Here is a 21754-nt window from a genome sequence, read left to right on the forward strand (position 1 = left end):
CAGGGAGAGGGAGACACGGGGGGAGACAGGGGGAGAGGGAGACACAGGGAGAGGGAGACACGGGGGGAGACAGGGGGAGAGGGAGACACAGGGAGAGGGAGACACGGGGGGAGACAGGGGGAGAGGGAGACACAGGGAGAGGGAGACAGGGGGAGAGGGAGACACAGGGGGAGGGAGACACGGGGGGAGACAGGGGGAGAGGGAGACACAGGGGGAGGGAGACACGGGGGGAGACAGGGGGAGAGGGAGACACAGGGGGAGGGAGACACGGGGGGACACAGGGGGAGAGGGAGACACAGGGGGAGAGGGAGACACAGGGGGAGGGGGAGGGAGGGGGAGAGCCACACACTGGTACGCACGCTCACTGGGAGTGCACGCTCACTGGGAGTGCACGCTCACTGGGAGTGCACGCTCACTGGGAGTGCACGCTCACTGGGAGTGCACGCTCACTGGTAAGCACGCTCACTGGTAAGCACGCTCACTGGTACGCACACTCACTGGTACGCACACTCACTGGTACGCACACTCACTGGTACACATACACACACGCACACTCACTGGTACGCACACACACACATACACACACACACTGGTACACACTGGTACACACACACACACTGGTACACACTCACACTGGTATACACACACAAACTGGTACACACACACACACACACACACACACACACTGGTACACACACACACACACACACACACACACACACACTGGTACACACACACACACACACACTGGTACACACACACACACACTGGTACACACACACACACACTGGTACACACACACACACACACACACACACACACACACACTGGTACACACACACACACACACACACACACACTGGTACACACACACACACACACACACTGGTACACACACACACACACACTGGTACACACACACACACACACACACACACACTGGTACACACACACACACACTGGTACACACACACTGGTACACACACACACATACTGGTACACACACACACACACACACACACACACACACTGGTACACAGACACACACTGGTACACAGACACACACTGGTACACAGACACACACTGGTACACAGACACACACTGGTACACAGACACACACTGGTACACAGACACACACTGGTACACAGACACACACTGGTACACAGACACACACTGGTACACAGACACACACTGGTACACAGACACACACTGGTACACAGACACACACTGGTACACAGACACACACTGGTACACAGACACACACTGGTACACAGACACACACTGGTACACAGACACACACTGGTACACAGACACACACTGGTACACAGACACACACTGGTACACAGACACACACTGGTACACAGACACACACTGGTACACAGACACACACTGGTACACAGACACACACTGGTACACAGACACACACTGGTACACAGACACACACTGGTACACAGACACACACTGGTACACAGACACACACTGGTACACAGACACACACTGGTACACAGACACACACTGGTACACAGACACACACTGGTACACAGACACACACTGGTACACAGACACACACTGGTACACAGACACACACTGGTACACAGACACACACTGGTACACAGACACACACTGGTACACAGACACACACTGGTACACAGACACACACTGGTACACAGACACACACTGGTACACAGACACACACTGGTACACAGACACACACTGGTACACGTACACACACTGGTACACGTACACAGACACACACTGGTACACGTACACAGACACACACTGGTACACGTACACAGACACACACTGGTACACGTACACAGACACACACTGGTACACGTACACAGACACACACTGGTACACGTACACAGACACACACTGGTACACGTACACAGACACACACTGGTACACGTACACAGACACACACTGGTACACGTACACAGACACACACTGGTACACGTACACAGACACACACTGGTACACGTACACAGACACACACTGGTACACGTACACAGACACACACTGGTACACGTACACAGACACACACTGGTACACGTACACAGACACACACTGGTACACGTACACAGACACACACTGGTACACGTACACAGACACACACTGGTACACGTACACAGACACACACTGGTACACGTACACAGACACACACTGGTACACGTACACAGACACACACTGGTACACGTACACAGACACACACTGGTACACGTACACAGACACACACTGGTACACGTACACAGACACACACTGGTACACGTACACAGACACACACTGGTACACGTACACAGACACACACTGGTACACGTACACAGACACACACTGGTACACGTACACAGACACACACTGGTACACGTACACAGACACACACTGGTACACGTACACAGACACACACAGTGGAGTACAGACAGAGGCAGCCACGAGCAGGCGGCTCCCCGCCTCCCCCTGCACCCACCCCCGCGCCCATCTCCCGCACCAAGGGGGGGGGGGTAGGAGCGCCGGGACGCAAAGGTACAAACTGCCGCCCACCCTCCCCCGGGCGGGCAGCCACGGGTTCCCGGGGCAGAATGGGGGGACACCGCGCAGCCACCACTGCCCGCCCCCGCGCCCATCTCCCGAACCAAGGGGACCGTAGAGGAAGGGAGCACCAGGACAGGAGGCAAAGGCACTAAAAACCCACCTCATATCACCCTAGTGGGCAGGAGACACCGCGCAGAGGAGCCAGGAGCGGGCAGAGACACACCACGTGTGCTCTGCCGCAGGAAGCAGAAGCCCCGCCCCCAGGCACGCTTATCCTGACCCCCCAGGCACGCTGGCCCTGCCCCCCCCCCCTCCCCACGGTGCCCTTCCATCCATTCCCACATGCCGGGCCTTGGTGAAGGATGATGCCGTGGGGCGGGGCTTAATGTCGGGACGCAGGGGATTGGCCAACAAGGTAGGAAACTGCCGGGGGGGGGGGGGGTGCATTAGAAAAAAAAAAAAATACTTGCCGGGCTGCTGCAGTCTCCTCCTCCGCGCCGCCGCAGAGTCGCGCACAGCAAACAGCGCACCGCAGCTAATTACTAGCGGACCGCCGGCAAAGCAAAAAAAAAAAGGGAACACACGGAGGAAAAAATGGGACATTTCCGGTACACAGGAAACCGGGACAGCTCTCGAAAAACCGGGACTGTCCCGGCAAAAGGGGGATGGGTGGTCACCCTAACTAACCTTCCCTTCCAGTGACACATCTCGATGGCAACCCGACGTCAAATGATATTGCGGGGTCAAGTGACGCCAAATCAGTGAGCTGTATAGGTTTACACAGTGATCTTAAATATTGCATGCAAGGTTTCAGTGATATTATTTATAGAATGTTTTACCAGGAAGTAATACATTCAGTTACCTCTCGTTTTCAAGTACAGGCATACCCTGGTTTAAAGCTGCAGTTCAGTCTTTTTTTTTTTTTAATTCAATAGTTTCATGTGGGCAATCTCTAATTACCTAAAGAACTGTATAGCTGCCAGTCAATTCGTTCTCCATGTATTGATCGGCGAAATTTGGTGACATCATTAGAGATGGCATATGTTTTTCCTCTGCTTCTGTCACTCAGTGGAAGCTCATGAATATTCATGAGCACTCCTGCACTGACATGTGATAGAGGGAGGGCAGGGCTGACAAAGGGGTGTGCCAGGGCTTGTGACAGGACATGAAGGGGCAGTGCCTTAGTAAATGGTTGTTAAAATAGAATACAAGAAAATTGGTCTTTCAAATTTGTTGTTTTTTTAAACAGAAAATGCTAAAAGTATTTTTTCTTACTACGGAACTGATTTATTAAAAAAAACACTCGCGTGTAAGGACATATCGCCCAATAGGCAAACGTCGGCTCACGCATGCGCCGGTCAGCACGTCCTGAACAGCAATACCGGCTCCCTACCTATACCGAAGCTGTGTGCAAGCGGGGAGACTATAGAGCCTGTTACAAATGCGTTATTTACATCTGTTATGCACCTATATGATGATTGCAGTACAGTACATGCATCGATGAGTGGGAAAAAAGTAGTGCTTCACTTTAAGTACTTTTTCGCTTTACATACATGCTCCGGTCCCATTGCGTACGTTAATGCGGGGTATGCCTGTATGTCCTGGGCATAGAATTAAGACAAATAATACATAAGTGAACAGGATATACATTATATACAACACATTGCATGCACAGTTAGAGATAATATATATTATAGGGGTATAACAGTTACAGACCAGATTAAAATGTGAGACAGCTTTAGTTTTGAAACAACTTAGACTGGTGGTGGCTGTGAGTCTCCGGTAGGTTGTTCCAGTTTTGGGGTGCACGGTAAGAGGAGTGTAATATAGATGTAGTCCGCTTTATTTACAGAATGTTGTGTTTTAGCACACTCCATTTCCATAGGATTCAATAGCGGTAATAATGTGCAAGCAGGGAACAATAAGACTGCGCCCATAGAGGGGGGAGCCGCGCTGAGCCGTGCGGACGCTCCGCGATGAGCCCCGTCATCCTCAATGAGGATGTCTTGAGAGGGGGCTCCTGCGAGCGTCCGCAGGCGTGCTGAGGCGCTGGGATTTTCAGTCGACAGCAGAACCTGTTTCTCAGCACGCTGTCGGCTGAAAATACCCAATCAGCGCGAAGCGGCGTCATGACGTAGACGCCGTGACGTTGGCACTTCGAGGGCTATTGGCCCAGCGATGTCACTGCCCCGCCTCCCGATCGCGCACGCTGGCTCGCGTGCCAGTCCATGGAATCGCTCCTAACCGAGCAGGCAAGCCTCAGCGCGGAGGAGCGCGGCTTCCCCCTCTATGGACTCAGCCTAACTAACCCTTGTTACATCTGTATGTCACTTTCATATACATGTCCAGGACATACTTGAAAACGAGAGGTAACTCTCAATGTATTACTTCCTGGTAAAACATTTGATAAATATACTGTCATCTCACTAGTTTTGAAGATCTGCACTAATAGTACAAAGAAATTATTCCGCACAGTTAAGATGCAAAATGAAACAAGAAAAGCATACTGTACTTGCCACGGAGAATTGTAAATGCTGTACTTACTATGTAAACTAAGCATCAAATAATACTACTGTGTAAATGGAAACGATCAACTACACGTACACTAAATTACATACATATTGACTTTTTTTTTTTAAACAAATATCCACCATACTGTAAGAAGCACTTTAGTACAATCTGCCTTAATATCGAACAGAAGAGTTTATTTCCCTAAACGTGCAGTATAAATTTCACGAGGTTAAATGTTACAACCAATGAAAATGACATAACAATAAATACAACTTCCAAGACACTTTATTTTTTATTTTTTTTGCAAGGAAGTTTGTACTCAAATCATTACGTTTTGGGCCATCTTTGTAGAAGGTATACACTGGTTGTCTCGTTTCTGGGAATTTATTTTTAGCTGTTATACATATTTTGGTTACACTAATGATGTAGGGAATTAAGAAACTCGCTAACTTATGAAACTACTGTTTAAATATCCCTTCTTACTGCAGGCCCATGTCGGCATGGAGCGCCCATTAAAACCTCAGGCTGCGGTCCCAGTGCATTCTGCAGCGCTTCACCGCGGTCCTGGGAGAGAGAGAGAGTTTTCGACGGGAGGGGGCGTGGTGGGGGGCCTCCGTCGGAAGTTCCGCATACAAAAAAATTGTATGTGAGAACTTGCAGTACGGCGCGGATGCTAAAAGCGCGCCAACGCTTGTACTTGGCCCGGATAAATTGGTGGGCGTGTAGAACGCACTGGGACCGCAGCCTAAGGGTGTGGCCCTGCTGGCGCTGAGCGCGCGGTGCTTCAGCTTTTAATGACATAAATGTATATCTGCATGTCTCTGCTCACCTGGAGCTCGCTCGTGCAAACACACGCTCACTCAAGCTTGGCGCTTGGGTAAACAAAAAAATGTCACTTTCAAGTGCGCTCAACTTGCCCGTAACGCCCCCCGCGCGCGCTTGCAGAATAGCCAAGACACCCGGCGCTCATGCTTGGAGAGTTGGTGACATCACAGGTCTCAAGCATGAGCGAGCTCAGCGGCAGCGGGGACGCAGCCTAAAAGTTCTGAATTTGTAAAGTTCCGATTTTAACTGCAATTTTACACATTTCTATGATGTTTCTATTATTATTATAATTATGTCAGTTGGACAGGAAAATGTGGCCATGCAGTTTTATTTAATATAGCAACTTTAAAACAGTTTGCTGTTCTCTATATAAATTGCTTATGTTAAAGCAGCAGTTCAAGCAATAGACTACATGTGTTTAAAAAAAAAAAATCTGTTTTGTACTATGAGAAAATACTTGTAGGCATTTAAAAAATAAAAATAATTTTTAAAGACATTTATTGTTTCTAATGTAGGAAGCATTTTTTGTTTCTATGGAAACCATTTACAAAGTCACTTCCCCTTCTGATTTGGCTCTGGCTTTTGAGCCCTGCCCTCTCTCTATCTGTGCACCAATTGTATTGTAATAGTCCTGTTGCCGATGTACAGTAAAAGATATACAATATGCATCAACCCTCGCTGGAACGCGACTCAATGTGCAATCAGTACACAGCAGCAGGGACTCTAATACAGGAGGGCCCCGGGTATACGGCGGGTTCCGTTCCAGGGGCCCACCATATAGTGAAAATCGCCGGAAAGCAGATCCGGCGATTTTCAGTTCTGCGCATGCGCAAACCGGTATTTCTGCCGTTCTGCGCATGCACGACCTACGGTCTGCGCGCGCAAACTACGGTCTGCGCGCGCACACTACGGCATGCGCGCCGGGCGCGATTTACGATCCAACATGGCGGCCCCCTTCTCAGTGCCGCCGTATCGGCGGATTGCCGAAAAGCGGAGTGCCGAGAAGCGGGGCCCTACTGTATATACAATATGACACTCAACTGGCTTACAAAAAGCACTGTAGCGTTAAAAATGAAAGGACTCACGGTACCGCTGAAAGGACTCCCACCGTGCGTGCTCCCAGGCGATGAATGACAAACGAGGAAAAAAATCCAGGAGGGAAGAGTTGCCGGTGCAAAAAGAGAAACCCTGGAAAGTGATGACCAAAGGTTTTTATTGAAGCTTAAAAAACATCAATAGTAGAACTGACACTGTAACGCGTTTCACACGTGTGACTTCTTTCCTAGATTTTTTTTCTCGTTTTGTATTTAGTAACTGCCTGGTCACATGATCTTCCACACAGAACTTTGCATTGTAGGTAATGTAGTCCAGCAATAACGGACTTAAATAACGCAGAGCAAAGAGATCGATTTACAGGAGAACGGATCAATCTGCAACTTGGCTAATCACTTGTCAGTGTGCAGATTGTATTGATGCACATATTTTTAAACGGCAGCTTGAGCTGCAGCTTTATCACCCACAACTGCTACACTTACAAGTTATTTTTTTTGCCAATGTGTTTATAAAACCTTAACAATTTGTCCCATTATATGCACATGTTTTGGTGTGTGCTACTTAGGCAGATTTCATACAGCAATTCCTCCAAAAATGCTCAATCTCCATTGTCATTTTAACCTCATGCATAATTCGGCACTGGACCTGAATGCATAATATTACTGGACCTTTTATACTGGACATAGAAACCGCAACAAAAACATTGCTACATATACAGCTTGGTACTAAATAGCTACAAAATTCTATTAGTTAAAAGGGCAGCCTTATGCCTAACATTATCAGTTTGTGCTTGAGTGCATATTGTATTGTATTGTATATCTTTATTTGTATAGCGCCAAAAGTGTACTCAGCGCTTCACAAAGAATACAGTACAGGGAATTATAAATATACAATAAGTGCAGCAAAATCAGACAATAGGAAAGGAAATCCCTGCCCCGAAGAGCTTACAATCTAAGAGGTTTAATGGGAAACTTACAGAGACAGCAGGGGAGGGAATAAGTGCTGAAGATGGCAGTGCTTGGTCACAATGGGTGGTAGGAGTGACAGTGGGTGTGGGACATTAGCCACGAGGGCAGGCTATTGGGATGCTTGATTTGTGGGGTAAAATTTAAGGAAGGTCAGTGTTGAATGAAAAGGTTAACACAATTTACAGGGGAAGAGGTGGCAGGGAGGCAGAGTGAGATCAGGTGTCAATGTCTGGCTTCAGGCTTGGGGGAGATCCCCAGCAGCAGGAAGGAGTATATAGAGGGTGTGAATAGAGGATTTGTGTGGGTGTTTTTTATTGAGGGGTAAAGAAGTTGTTGGGAGAGAGGTGTATAAATAATGGTGGAGTCGGGATGTTGTAGAGAACAGAAATGCTCACAAAGGAGCGAGGAAACAGTAAACAGCAAAAGAAATAGGGAGGGCATAGTGAGATGCAGGAGGAGAGAGTTCCAAGGTACTGGAGGATAAAAGTGTACAAATAAATCACAGATGTTAAAAGTTAATGTATCACAGTGGCAAAGTTGTAATGCACAGTCCAGATCTTCCTCCAATCTTCACCTCCAATTTCAACTCCAAAATTAACTCTTGTAGACACTTTTGATGTACACTTATGATGTGACGCTTTTGATGTTACACAGCCATCTGGTACAATGCTACTCTAAGGTGCTTTCCAATTGTGACCTGAATCATACCCAGATTGTCTTATCAAGGACGACTTTATCAAAATTACCTTTCCAAAGGCAGTGTTGCTGCTTCAGTATCAGTTTGTGTGTGTGTGTGTGTGTGTGTGTGTGTATACATACATACACACACACACACACACACATACACACACACACGTCGACAAATCGCCCAAAAATCTACTCGCCGAACAAAAAAATTACTCACCACCTAGCCCCGCCCCCAGGCCTGCTTTTTAAAAAAAATTTTTTTATAAATTCCTAGTAAGAACAACATTAGTTTTTGACACAAGTTTATTTATTGTAGTACATTATACTACAATTAGTCCTTGTTACGTGTGTGTGTGTGTTAGAAAAAAAGCCAGATGTGAATGACTAGTTTCCTGAACCCCATAACTAGTGCCTGGACGCCCCTGCGTCACAATATCTAATACAGCAATCCCGCCTGGGATCTTACCTGATCTACAGTCCCTCAATGTCCAGGTTCCCGCAATGTTATACATTGGAGGAGAGGTGTTCCCTACCTGTCTTCTGGGTTAGAGGGTATTCCGATGTCTTCCGTGTGAAGCTCGAGAGTCAGATCTGGAAGAAAGCAGTGTAGGTTATTTCGGTGTAGTATAGGGTAGTTAAAATATATAGGGTAAATAAGAGATCCAGAGTGTGAGAGAGTGTGGGTGAGAGACAGAGACACCAGAGACGCGCAGAGACAGAGACGCGCAGAGACAGAGAGAGACACACACGCACAGAGCACAACAGGGTGAGAGAGGGCGAGGGCGACACACTCAGACACACACAGACACACTCACACTCGCGCAGACACACACACACTCGCGCAGACACACACACACTCGCACAGACACACACACTCGCACAGACACACACACACTCGCACAGACACACACACACACTCGCACAGACACACACACACACTCGCACAGACACACACACACTCGCACAGACACACACACACTCGCACAGACACACACACACTCGCACAGACACACTCACACTCGCACAGACACACTCACACTCGCACAGACACACTCGCACAGACACACTCGCACAGACACACTCGCACAGACACACTCGCACAGACACACTCGCACAGACACACTCGCACAGACACACTCGCACAGACACACTCGCACAGACACACTCGCACAGACACACTCGCACAGACACACTCGCACAGACACACTCGCACAGACACACTCGCACAGACACACTCGCACAGACACACTCGCACAGACACACTCGCACAGACACACTCGCACAGACACACTCGCACAGACACACTCGCACAGACACACTCGCACAGACACACACTCACAGACACACACTCACAGACACACTCACTGGGTGAATATTCATTGGAAGGGAGGTGGCCCACCTGTTCATCAAGGCCTTGTCCTCCACATGCCATCTGCGGGCTGAGGGTCGGGCAGCCAGGCAGGGGGGTCGGGCAGCCAGGCGGGGGGTTCGGACAGCCAAATGGGGGGGTCGGGCAACCGGACAGGCAGGCGGGAGGTCGAGCAGACATGCGCGGGGGTCGGGCAGCCAGGCGGGAGGTCGGGCAGTGCGGGGGGTTCGGGGGCCAGCGGAGGACAGCCGCCGCACGGCCACACCAACCTCCCCATGAGAAACGTGGCCGGACGGGGAACTTTGCCAAAAGCTTCCCGCCCCCCGCGTGCGCAGGCGCAGGCTGCAGCCATGGCGACGGGAGTTAGAGCTGCCAGCCTGCTTCCCCGCACCCATAACCTGCGCGTGTGCCAAAGGAGCATGGGACGGAAGGGAACCGCCTGGGCAGCAGCCGCGGGACCCCCCCAGCCTGCCTACCCGCCCCGGGCAGCAAGTGTGGATCGGTATGTATGTATGTATGTATATGTAATGTATGTTCTCACTAATATATTATAATATACTAAGTGTTGCTCACTAATATATTAAATGTGCATTTATGAATTTATGTGAATCTAGCTTTTGTACCCAGCTTCGCCCGGGGAACTGCCGGCACATCTCCCCCCCCCCCCCCCCCCTGCTGACGGAACATATCCCCCGCTGACAGTACATCTTCCCACACACCCCCTCCCCACCGCTGGTACATCTCCCCCGCTGCCGGCACATCTCCCCGGTACCCCCTCCCCCCTGCTGGTACATCTCCCCCCGCTGTCGGCACATCTTCCCGCGCTGCTGCCGCATCTCCCCTCGCTGCCGGCACATCTCCCCAGCCCCTCCTCCCCCCCGCTGGTACATCTCCCCCAGGTGTCGGTACATCTCCCCGCGCTGCTGCCGCATCTCCCCGCTGCCTCCCCCCCCCTGCCAGCTGGCACATCTCCCGCCGCTAGCTGGCACATCTCCCCTGCACATCTCACACACAGAGACACACACACACACAGCCCCGATCCAGCCAATGACACGCCCACTCCCTTAGTAGCCACGCCAGACCCCCCCCCTGCTCCTGCTCTAACAGTTTTGCAGGACACCCGATGGAAACTTAGCATGTCCATAATTTGGGAGGTGAGTCATATTGGAAGCTCAAAATAGTTGCGTTGACCTACAAATTCGCAGCACAATGTCCAGTAAAAGTTTTGTTGTGCTACGTCGTGCCGTTTTGTGAGATTTCGATGCTTTGGACAGACATACAAACAAGCAAACAGAATAACAAACTTAGAAATATAGTATAGATGAATCACTTGAATATAAAATGATGTGCATACAAACTGTGATAACTTGCTAATAACGCAAAGGTGCATGAAATAATAAAGATTACATTTCTATTAAACTGTGTAGAATCCTCCTTGCAATCCACGATTTGAATATAATTAATGACAGCTCAAAAAGGAGTAAAGTTGGAGACTCAAAGAAACCAAGAGCCAAATTAATCTAAACCGCAAAAGGAAAGCGCATGCCCCATATAATACATTACATTTATAATATGGGGCATGCGCGTATTATAACGTGATCTGTTTGGGATCCCTTCAGTTAAAAACCTCCTTTTTCAGAGCACACTTTCTGGGACATCCGAAAACTACAAGAATTTCAGGGCTGGAAAGGGGGGATACATTGAATGTATACTACGGTATTTCTACTATGTATTGATATTTAAGAATAGTTACTGTATGTGGGGTTATTTTTGTTTCACGATAGTACATGAAAAAGGAAGACAATAGGTTATTGTCCTCTTTAATTTTCATTATTGTGCAATTTTCTGTCAAGTTGACTATTTTTACAACTGTTGCAAAGGAGTCAGGCTTCTAAAGAAAACGCATTTATTTAGTCGCCTGCCACAGCTTTTTTCCTCAAACAAACAATCTCATTTGTGTTTCATACCCTTTTTAAAGTGTTAAGTAGACATATTTTCAGAATTCTCATGAGAATAGCAAATATATATTGTGTATATACAGTAAATTTGATGCAAATACCCCTTCATCCTAGAGTGCAAACAATTAATAAATATTTTCACAAAATGCTGTAACGTTTCAACTCTTTTGTTGGTTGACGGCTTCTTTGCTTTGACTTCTACGTGTATGTCACAAAATGCCTGAATGATTTCGGCAGTTTATTGCCTAAGTTCATGTTCTCCTCTTCCCATCCCACTGATGGTAATGTCATTTGAGTTTGTGTCAAGCCAATGGTCAGTGGACCATTTGACTTTAATAGATAACATTTGGGTGAGGGACTTGTCACAACAAAACCTTGGAAATGTATGATTCTATTTTATTAATATTAAACTACTAAGGCAAATTATTTTTCATTCCTTAAATATATAGTTTTTTCTTTTTTTAAAACCTCAATTGTCCTCCAACAACACATTAAATATGTGACTTTTTATTTCACTGAGCAGCAGGACAGCTCAATGTATTTTTTGCAATTTATAATAGTTATGTGCATCCTTGTGAAATCTTCCGTTACTTTTATGCTTTCAATACATATTGTTGTATTGGGATGTGATATCTGTACAGTTTTAACATCTATACATCTGTATTTACATATATATATAAAATTCTAATAGCAATGTATACATTCCCCAAACACCATCAATACAAATATAAACACTAACTTCCCATAAAAACAGAAAACGTTGGCAAATGGCATCTGCATTCATGTTGGCACATTTTGTAACTCTGGGAGGTGAACACCCCCTGCTATAAACATGTTTGTGTTTTTTTCTAGCGGAGTTCATGGAATAAAATAATTGTTATATATGTAGCCCTGCTTCCTATCGGACACAGGCCACTACCATATGCTGTATAACCTGTAGGCTCACAGGGCCTAAGCCTCTGCCACGGAGAGCCTGGGGTGTTCACAATACTTATGACTTGGTGCAGCGCCTCCACCTGCGACAGCTTCCGCCCTAGGGGAAGTGGGTCTTCGCAGGAACTTATGTACATGAACACACACACAGCGATATACCTTAACCAATATACGTTTACTTGCAGCAACCGACAGCTTAATTAACAGGTGTCCCTTCCTAGAGGAGACACTACTACCAGCGTCCGCTGAACGCTCACTCTCCCTTTCTCTTCACCGGGTGATCCCACCCCGTGTCCAGTTCCCGTGCGGAATACGTTCCCCCCACCCCCAAGTGAGTCAGTGGATGTATAAGTGTGTGACTGTGCAGACACCGTGTCCCGGAGTGAAAATTGTACCGTTGGTGCACTTGACGTTTACCTGCCGGGCACTCCTGTACCCGGTTCTGTAACTATCTTCACAAAGGATCGGCGTGGGCGTAGATGACGTCACCCGTGAGTGTCGGGGGGGGGGGTCCCAGACACGCTGCGGCTTAGTGGCAGGGCCTGGTCCCAGGCCTCCCGCTTATATAGAACTGTCCTGATAGCGATCGTATTCACAGAAGGGGATCTGGAACCTAACTATGGCCAGTCCCTAGCTCCGCTGCACTCTACTGGGGCTCAGGGCCTAACTGGGTCTGGGGCCTGCGGCCTAGGTAGGGGCGGCCTGCCTCCCTACACCGGAGCTCCTTCTTCCTCCTCCAGCTAGCTCTGACTCCTCGTGCACCCCATCACTTCCTTTTCCTCCCTATCCTCGTACCTGATTGGTTCGGCCGTGTCACGGGGGACCGCAGGGGCTGCTGGGACCCGTAGTCCCCTAACCCCTCCTCCCCGAGCTCTCCTCCTTCGCGGGCTTTGTGACCTGCTCTGCGCATGCGCAACCTCTTGCCGGACTAGGTCTGCGCCGGCGCCACCCTAAACATGGTGCCAACCTAAACATGGCGGCTCCCTAAACGCGGAACCTCCATTATTGGAGCATTCCCTGGGTGCGACATATCCCACCCCACACACAATTGGGGAAGAAACGGGGTCCCGGCTACATATACATTTACATTTTTTGTGTAAAGTTTGAGCAGGCTATGATTTTTTTGGTTTAATTGTGGCTATACAATGCAGATTTAAAGATGAAGTTCTAAATAGAACTGAAGAGAACTATTGTTAGTACGATGCTTAAGTCGGAACATTTTGTTCATGGATTTTCTCTCTCTCCCCGACCCCCCCCCCCTCCCCTTTCATAAAAAAAAAAAAATGTAGTAAATCCATTGTGAAAATGAATGCAACCATTGTTAATTCGGACATTGGAGTGGTTTGCAGTTGGTTACCTACCGTCCATCTGTCTTTCCGCTTTCCTCCCAGTAATATTTTATTACAGAGATGGGACTTACAAATTAAAAACACTACTGTATGTACAGCAACTCTCTCCTTTAGCATCCCTGCTATAAACTAAAGGTTTTAACATTCAGAATTTATTTTGCTTTCGATTCGTATACACAACTATCTATATTTCATGCTTCCAAATATTGACCGAAGATAAGCACATTTTGTACATCTTGGGTCTCCTCCAAGTTGGAGATATCAAAATAGGTGCTTGTTGTGCAACTCAGAACTTACTGAGATTGAACGGGTTTATCTACTGTTTATATAATCATTAAAAAAAAATATGTTGCTTTTCTCCAGTTCCACCCATCTCCACTTGTTCAGATCTGCGTGCCACTCGATAATTTGGCTTAATTGTGCCGCTTTATAATAAGCTAACAAGCAAGGTACCGCTAGTCCCCCTTTTGATGTAGGCCTCTTTTTAAGATACCTTTTGCAATTCTTGGGCTTTTCTTATTCCAAATGAATTTCATAATGTTTGACTGTAGGGAGAGGATGTCTGAGATCACTAAAAGTATTGGCAGGCTCTGGAAAAGATATAACATCTTTGGGAGGAGATTCATTTTCACGCTATGTATCCTGCCAATCCATGATATGCCGCCCCCCATCCATGTCCTGAGATCCTCCCCCAACGTCTTAATCATTTTCGGGTAATTTGCTTTGTACAATGTTTTGTAATTCCTGGTGAGGTATACCCCTAAATATTTGATAGCGGAGGTTTGCCATTTGAAATTAAAGTTTATATCTATTAATTTTTCCATCTCTTTGGGTAAGTTTATGTTTAGGGCTTCTGACTTTGTCTGATTGATTTTAAAACCCGAAATTTGGTTGAACTTTCCCAGGATCCCAAAAGTGTTGGGAAGAGATGTGAGGGGTTTTGACAGTGTTAAAATCACATCATCGGCGTATAGTGCCACCTTGTGTCTGGCACGTCTGCCGGATGGAACAGTTGACGAGTATGGTCAATGACACCAGGCCCAAATTTCCTAAAAGTCTGGACGCCTTGGCTGGCCCAGACAGATATCCCGGGGGAGGTAAGCATCTCCGCAATCCTACATGGATAGACACAGATGCGTTCTCCTTTGACAGTGCAGGATCCTGCGACCACATAGAGACGGACGATAAGGCTAAACGTTAGAGAGGAGTCCGGTGAGCATTTCCGAAGCCAGGATTTCAAAATGGCGGACACGAGAGTGGCTTTCCCCTATTCCCCTCCCCCCCTCCCCATCTATCCTTTCCTTCCTGTATATTGCCTCGTTCGTCTGGTAAGTTATGTCTGTGGAATGTACGTTACCCACAGTTAGTGTCCTATACATGTTCTGTGTTGTTGAAAAAATAAGGGTTCAAGTTGATATCTAAGACAATGGTTTGTGATACATTGTATGCATGATAAAACCCAATAAAAGTAAAGTTGGAAAAAAAAAAATATGTTGCCAACAATGCAGATTTTACATAGATAATGAAACCGTGCTACCGGGTGTCACATATGGCACACCTGTGAGCACGTGGGCTGCATACGGGATAAGGGCCGCCAAAACACACACCTGTGATCCGCTGAGGTGCACATAGTGGGCGTGACCGCGACCAGGCGGAGGCGCGACGGAGCGGCATAATCAAGGAGAGACAAATGAATTTGGCTCTCCATGTGATGGCCGCGTGACGTCAGCGTCATGTGAAGCGGTTCAGCCAATAATGGCGAACTGCTCGCGTGATGTCACGGGCCACGCCTCCTGTTGTCTGCATACAGTGCAGGTTTTGCACGCACCTCGCGAGTGATGTCGCGCATGCCCTGCAGAGGCCGCTATAATCTCGGCCTAATACTTCGCTTGAAAGCTGGTCCACTTTTCACCTTTGCAAAGGTCCCTCAAATGAACAATATCTCCCCTCAATCCGTCCCCACATACCATCTGTCACGAACATCACACACGTGAAAACTGACTTTGATACAGTATGCAACCAGCCCTCCTCAAGGCTACTCTAGCCACCTCGCCTTTCTCCTGCGCAAGGTACTTTCAATTAGTTAATATTAAGCCCTTACGCAATTGAAATCATGTCTATCCACTGCCACCACCCAAGAAATATGTAAATTAATATGTCTACCAGGGTCTCGGATCTCTGTTTATTATAGAAAAACTATGCACTTAACACACACACCTGTTGTAGCAAAATGTTTCCAAAAATGCTAATACTCTCTCCAGAGTGTGCAACAGTTCATTCAGAGCCCCAAAGCGTTACTTATTAAATGTTTTAATTTATATATAAAAATACAATGCTTGGATTACAGAAAAGGGATTACAAGATCATATAATTACAGTAAATTCAGGACAGTTTCTTAAAATAACAGGATAAAACAGAAATCCCTATACATTACATTATGTTGCCATGTGTCATAGGTTTCCCTCCAGTGAGGTCACTGGCATAGTAAAATGAGAAATCACGCGTTGGGTTCAAATCACACCTGTTTAAAATCTGATTTTCATAATTCCTTGCGATGTCTTCTGTACTATATTTTTCGCCATTGAAACAACATAAACCCACCCCTGTTGTAAATCGGATGCGAGATTAACGGTTTTACGACAGAGTAAAACAACTTCTATCAAACGTTTACGATTTTGCCTCAATATATAAACACTCTCATAACTTCCTTTCTCTAATACTTAAACACACGAGTCACATCAATAGATTTAGGCGATTATGACGGACGCAAGGAGAATAAAATCACGGCTTTCTTGCTCCTAAATTTGAGTGACATAATGGATATCTGTCCTTGGCACCTCTTACCCATGCAGTGTGTGGTCTCATTGCATGCAACTCCCTACCAAAATTACAGATATATAACTCTTAGTATGTACAGTATATAACGTCACATGATATTCTCATTTTCAATAAAGTCCTCCAATGAATGTGTATGACCTCTCTCTGAAATGCGCCAGTAATCATTCATGAACGTTTAGTTTTCTTTGAGGCTGACAGAGCAGTGTCTCGGTTATCGTTTATTGCCTTCTAAACAATATGTCACTTCTAGTGGGCCATCTGTGATAGCCCCCCTCCCCCAATTAAGTCCTCTTTGAAGATCGGCACAAACCCAGGAAAAGTCTTGACCTGTTATAAACCCAATATATTGTATTTTTTAAATCAAACTGTAGCTACATTAACTCCTGAAGCACCAGATTGATTAAAATTCATAATATCTCATAATATTATCATGACACCAGGTCATTTCAAACAACATCTTATGGCTTAAATACAATCATAAACAATGGGAACTGAACACATTTCTTCATCAACAACAAACACACAGGTTTCTTGTGGGGCCAGCCTCTTATCTTGTAGTACATAAATATACTTTTGTCAGACTACCTGCTCAGACCATGGTTTCCGTGTATCCGTTCTTCTGTGTTTCAAGGTGTAGTTCAGCATCTCCTGCCTGTGTTTTCCTGATGCATGCTGTGAAGATAATCACACACAAAGGTTTCCCGTTGGGATTGCGCTTCAGTGAAACTTGAAGGGACCAAGTTCGGTAAAAGGTTACAATTTATTTCAACAACGCGTTGCACAGCGACATCCTATGCGTTTCTCACCCAGATTTTAGTCTGAACAGGCCCTGATTACATTTAAAATGTAATAAAAGGAAGACATGGAATGAATGTCTTGCAGTAATGTCATTATATTATTTCAGACACTGATAATTGAAGTTGCCTTTTCTATTTTTGCCGCCTTCTGCCCATGTTTTATAGCAAATGTTGTCTGCCTGTTTACAAGAAATATTGTTTCTGTGCAGCCGAATTGCCGCCTCCATACACCGCTATTGCCAGCCCAGATTCCAGTGGAGTTCCTGTTGTAAACTGTCGTGTGTGTCAGTCTCTTATTAATTTGGATGGCAAGCTTCATCAACATGTTGTGAAATGCACAGTCTGCAATGAAGCTACGGTAATAAAAATAAAAACAATCCTCTTTAAAACTTCAGTGGAAATGGCTGACTGCTGTTGAATTTTCAAGCATAGGAATATGACATATCACAATTACCTAAATGTATGTACTGTAGTAGGTTGTCCACAGAGACATATTAATACATTAGTTTTGATGCAGCAGTTCCTTTTTAATTGTGTTTACATGTACTGCTTTGCACTAAAATACAGTTGCATAGGTAACCATTTCATCATTAGTACAGTAAGGTCATGGTCGAATTGACATCTTTGGTTAAGCACAGTAGCACTTGTAGCTGAAAGCATGTAACTTGCAATCCTTTACTGTTTATTAGAGCAACACCTCTCGCATTACAAGGGTTGCGAGGGAGAATGTAGGGAAACAATTGATCTAGGTCAGTGATTCCCAATAAGACATTTGGGACCCACAAAGGGTGTCTCCAAGGGGTTAGCCAAACATTTCTTGTAACGGCGAATCCCATGCAGTATAGTGGGTTCCTGAGCCATTGTGGGGACGGCACACTTGGTAAGGCCCCAAACTGCACCTTTAGTGTGTGGTATAGCTTTCACAGCAGGAGCTTCCAATGTCGTTCCCCACAATGCTTTGAATCCACACATGACTTTGAAAGCTCCCGTAGTAATTGAGAGCCATACCATCCATGATGTCTGCACACACTGAGGTGCAGTTTGAGGCCTTATTAAGCATGCATGAGCTCAGGAGACTATATACAGCCTTAGATCGCTCAATCAGTTTTGTTAGCAATAGTCTGAGTAGGAAATAATATTTATTAATTGGGGAACAACCAGACAAAACCCCTACTGCGTACAGCAAATAAAAATATAACTTGTGAACAGATTCACATGTCTGCAACTCTGCCTTTCCCCAATATCTCGTTGCATACAATGCTTGCACTGGAGCCAGGGATTCTGGGTAATCACATGCAAATAAGCACATTGTGTCACATTTTGTTGGCTATCCATTTCAACATGAACCCATATAAGCTTATGGCTGCCATATTACACAGGAACAAATATTTTCTATTAGAAGTTTCACAATGTATAAACTTATGCTTTTTAACATATAATCACAGCTATATGCTAGATTAAAAAAAAAAAAAGCAAATAATCCTTTGAGTTGTATACAAACCAACATTGCAAGGTGAATTTTGAAGCAAGATTTAACGTTTCTTATTCTAGAACTGGGTTGGAGTCCTTGTTTTAATGAGCATTGAAATGGGAAGAAAACAGTATAAAAAGAATCATTGAAACATAATTGACCACAAAGGAATGGGGAGTAAATAACGCACACCACTACACAGGAGATAATTGCAAAAGGCTAAATGTATACTGTCCGTGCAGAAAAAAAATACAGCAAAAACTTGCATCTCCAAAGGGAAAATGTAAAGCAGGATAGACACGAATATACCCTGTTCTCATTCTGCCTAAGCATTGTGTTCTCTACTGCAGATCTTTATCATTATAACATAAGCAAGCAACTTTAATGGATTTTCTTCTAACATTCTGTGCTGTCTTCTTATGGTTTTAGCCAATCAAAAACCCTCCTTCAGGGAAGAAGTATGTCAGGTGTCCTTGTAACTGCCTTCTTATATGCAAGGATACATCACGGCGAATAGGATGTCCAAGACCTAACTGGTATGTTCCAAGTGTGAGTTAATGAAGGTACTTTCATTTATTTATACATTGTTAGTTTGCTGAATAAAAAAAAAGTCAAAAGAACAGATTGGGTCAACTTTCATTGTTATATGGAAATTCTTGTACTTAAAGCTGCAGTTCAGTCTTTTTTTTTTTTTTTTACATTTATTTTTTTACTTCAATAGTTTCATGTGTGCAATCTCTAATTAGCTAAAGAACTGTATAGCTGCAGGTCAATTCGTTCTACATGTATTGATAGGTCGATATTTGGTGACATTAAAAGCTGGGATTTGTTTATAATCTGCTTGTCTGTCAGTGGAAGCTCATGAATATTCATGAGCAGTCCTGAACTGACAAGTGCTAGAGGGAGGGCAGGGCTGACAAAGGGGTGTGCCAGAGCTTGTGACAGGACATGAAGGGGCAGTGCCTTAGCAAATGGCTGTTAAAATAGAATACAAGAAAATTGGTCTTTCAAAGTTGTTTTTTTAAAAACAGAAAATGCTAAAAGTATTTTTTCTTACTACAGAACTGATTTATTAAAAAAAAAACACACATGCAGGATATTGACTGAACTGCAGCTTTAAATGTATGCCTCTTGTATTGTTTTCCATTAAATACTGTACAATTATTGAGGTATTTCTACCTTACTTCTGAAAGGGTTAATCTCTCTTTGGAACAAAGTAAACTAATTGCATTGACTTGTTTAAGGGGTATCATCTATGCAATACCTTTTTTTTTACCCAAATCTGATACCTATTAGTATTTTAGTATTTTTTTTTTTTTTAAATTACACTTCGAAGGGGTTTGCTTTTCTCTGACTGCTCCTTTTTGTGTGATTTCACTGTGTTTTAACAATTGCTTGTACAGCCGCAGTCTCCCTTCCTCAATTCCCCTTAATTTTATTGGCTCTCTGATAAGGACGAGATGGGATTAGGGTAAAGAAAATACTTCCCCATTCAGAGGCACCAAACAAATTCAATTGGATGACCTATTTGGGATTGCACCTTTAATAGTCAGGCGTCGTCCCTTTTTACTTTACAGTATGATGTCATTTATACCAGTGGTAGTCTGAAGTTTATTGAAATTCATTATACATTTTCCTGCCCTCTGCTTCTTCTGAGATGGCACAAATCTGACCTGTTTCCAAGATACAGTGCGTAAATGGACAGATTTAGCCTCTAGAGTGTTTATTAATGTCTGTCATTTAATGACAGACATCTTGCTGTACATTTCTTTTTGTATTGATCATTTTTCTGATTTTGAGCAGACATTTAGGAGTGTAGCCAGCAACTGACACACAACATATTTTAAATAAACAATGCGTTACATTATTTTTGATGTAATGACACTGCACAAAATGGACAAGGTTAGGGTTCAGCAACTTTAAACTATGATTCATTTGCAAAATTTTATCACATTTAAGGTAAACACGTAGAGGAGTTGTTCATAATCTTTAGAAACAGAGAGAAATATTGAAGGGTAATTTTTACCTGGGGGGAGAGTCGATTTTTATTTTTACTCTAAGTGAGAAGCGGGTGTTCCTAGAGCTGAACCGCGTTATGTCCGCTCTGGGAACCACGTGTGTATCCCGAGATACGGACCTATGAAGGGGCTGCCGCTAAGTCCCCGTTAGACACACAATAGTGGGCCAATGGCAAGCCTTGCGACTTCCTATTGGTCCGCTTCATGTGGGACCCTTACATTATTAATAATTATTCATAGTTTTGTTCCATTCTTCTCAAAATGTATCATGTAGATTAGAAGAAGGTTGCTTGAAAATCCTGAGATCTCTTGATATTCTTTGACTTTGTAAATATGTCTCCAGGTTTACAACAGAGCCAGATAGGCAGGGACAACATAGTTTGGGTAGAAAGGCAGGACTGGAGAAAATAGTCAGACGATTTGCAGAAAACTGATTTAAGTTGGGAGC

The 21754-nt window shown here is 45.2% G+C and overlaps 1 protein-coding gene across 2 annotated transcripts in view; it reads left to right on the plus strand.

The window, feature by feature from the left end:
• Positions 1-21754, plus strand: part of PIP4P2 (phosphatidylinositol-4,5-bisphosphate 4-phosphatase 2) — a 92997-nt gene that overhangs the window by 20602 nt on the left and 50641 nt on the right. For both annotated transcript variants that reach the window (XM_075582873.1, XM_075582869.1), the window contains exons 3-4: positions 18027-18175; positions 19718-19824. In XM_075582873.1, coding sequence (XP_075438988.1) covers positions 18027-18175; positions 19718-19824 — 256 coding nt within the window. The remainder of the gene's footprint in view (positions 1-18026; positions 18176-19717; positions 19825-21754) is intronic.

Source organism: Ascaphus truei, chromosome 2 (genome assembly GCF_040206685.1).
Source record: "Ascaphus truei isolate aAscTru1 chromosome 2, aAscTru1.hap1, whole genome shotgun sequence".
In the NCBI taxonomy this organism is placed as follows: Eukaryota; Metazoa; Chordata; class Amphibia; order Anura; family Ascaphidae; genus Ascaphus; species Ascaphus truei.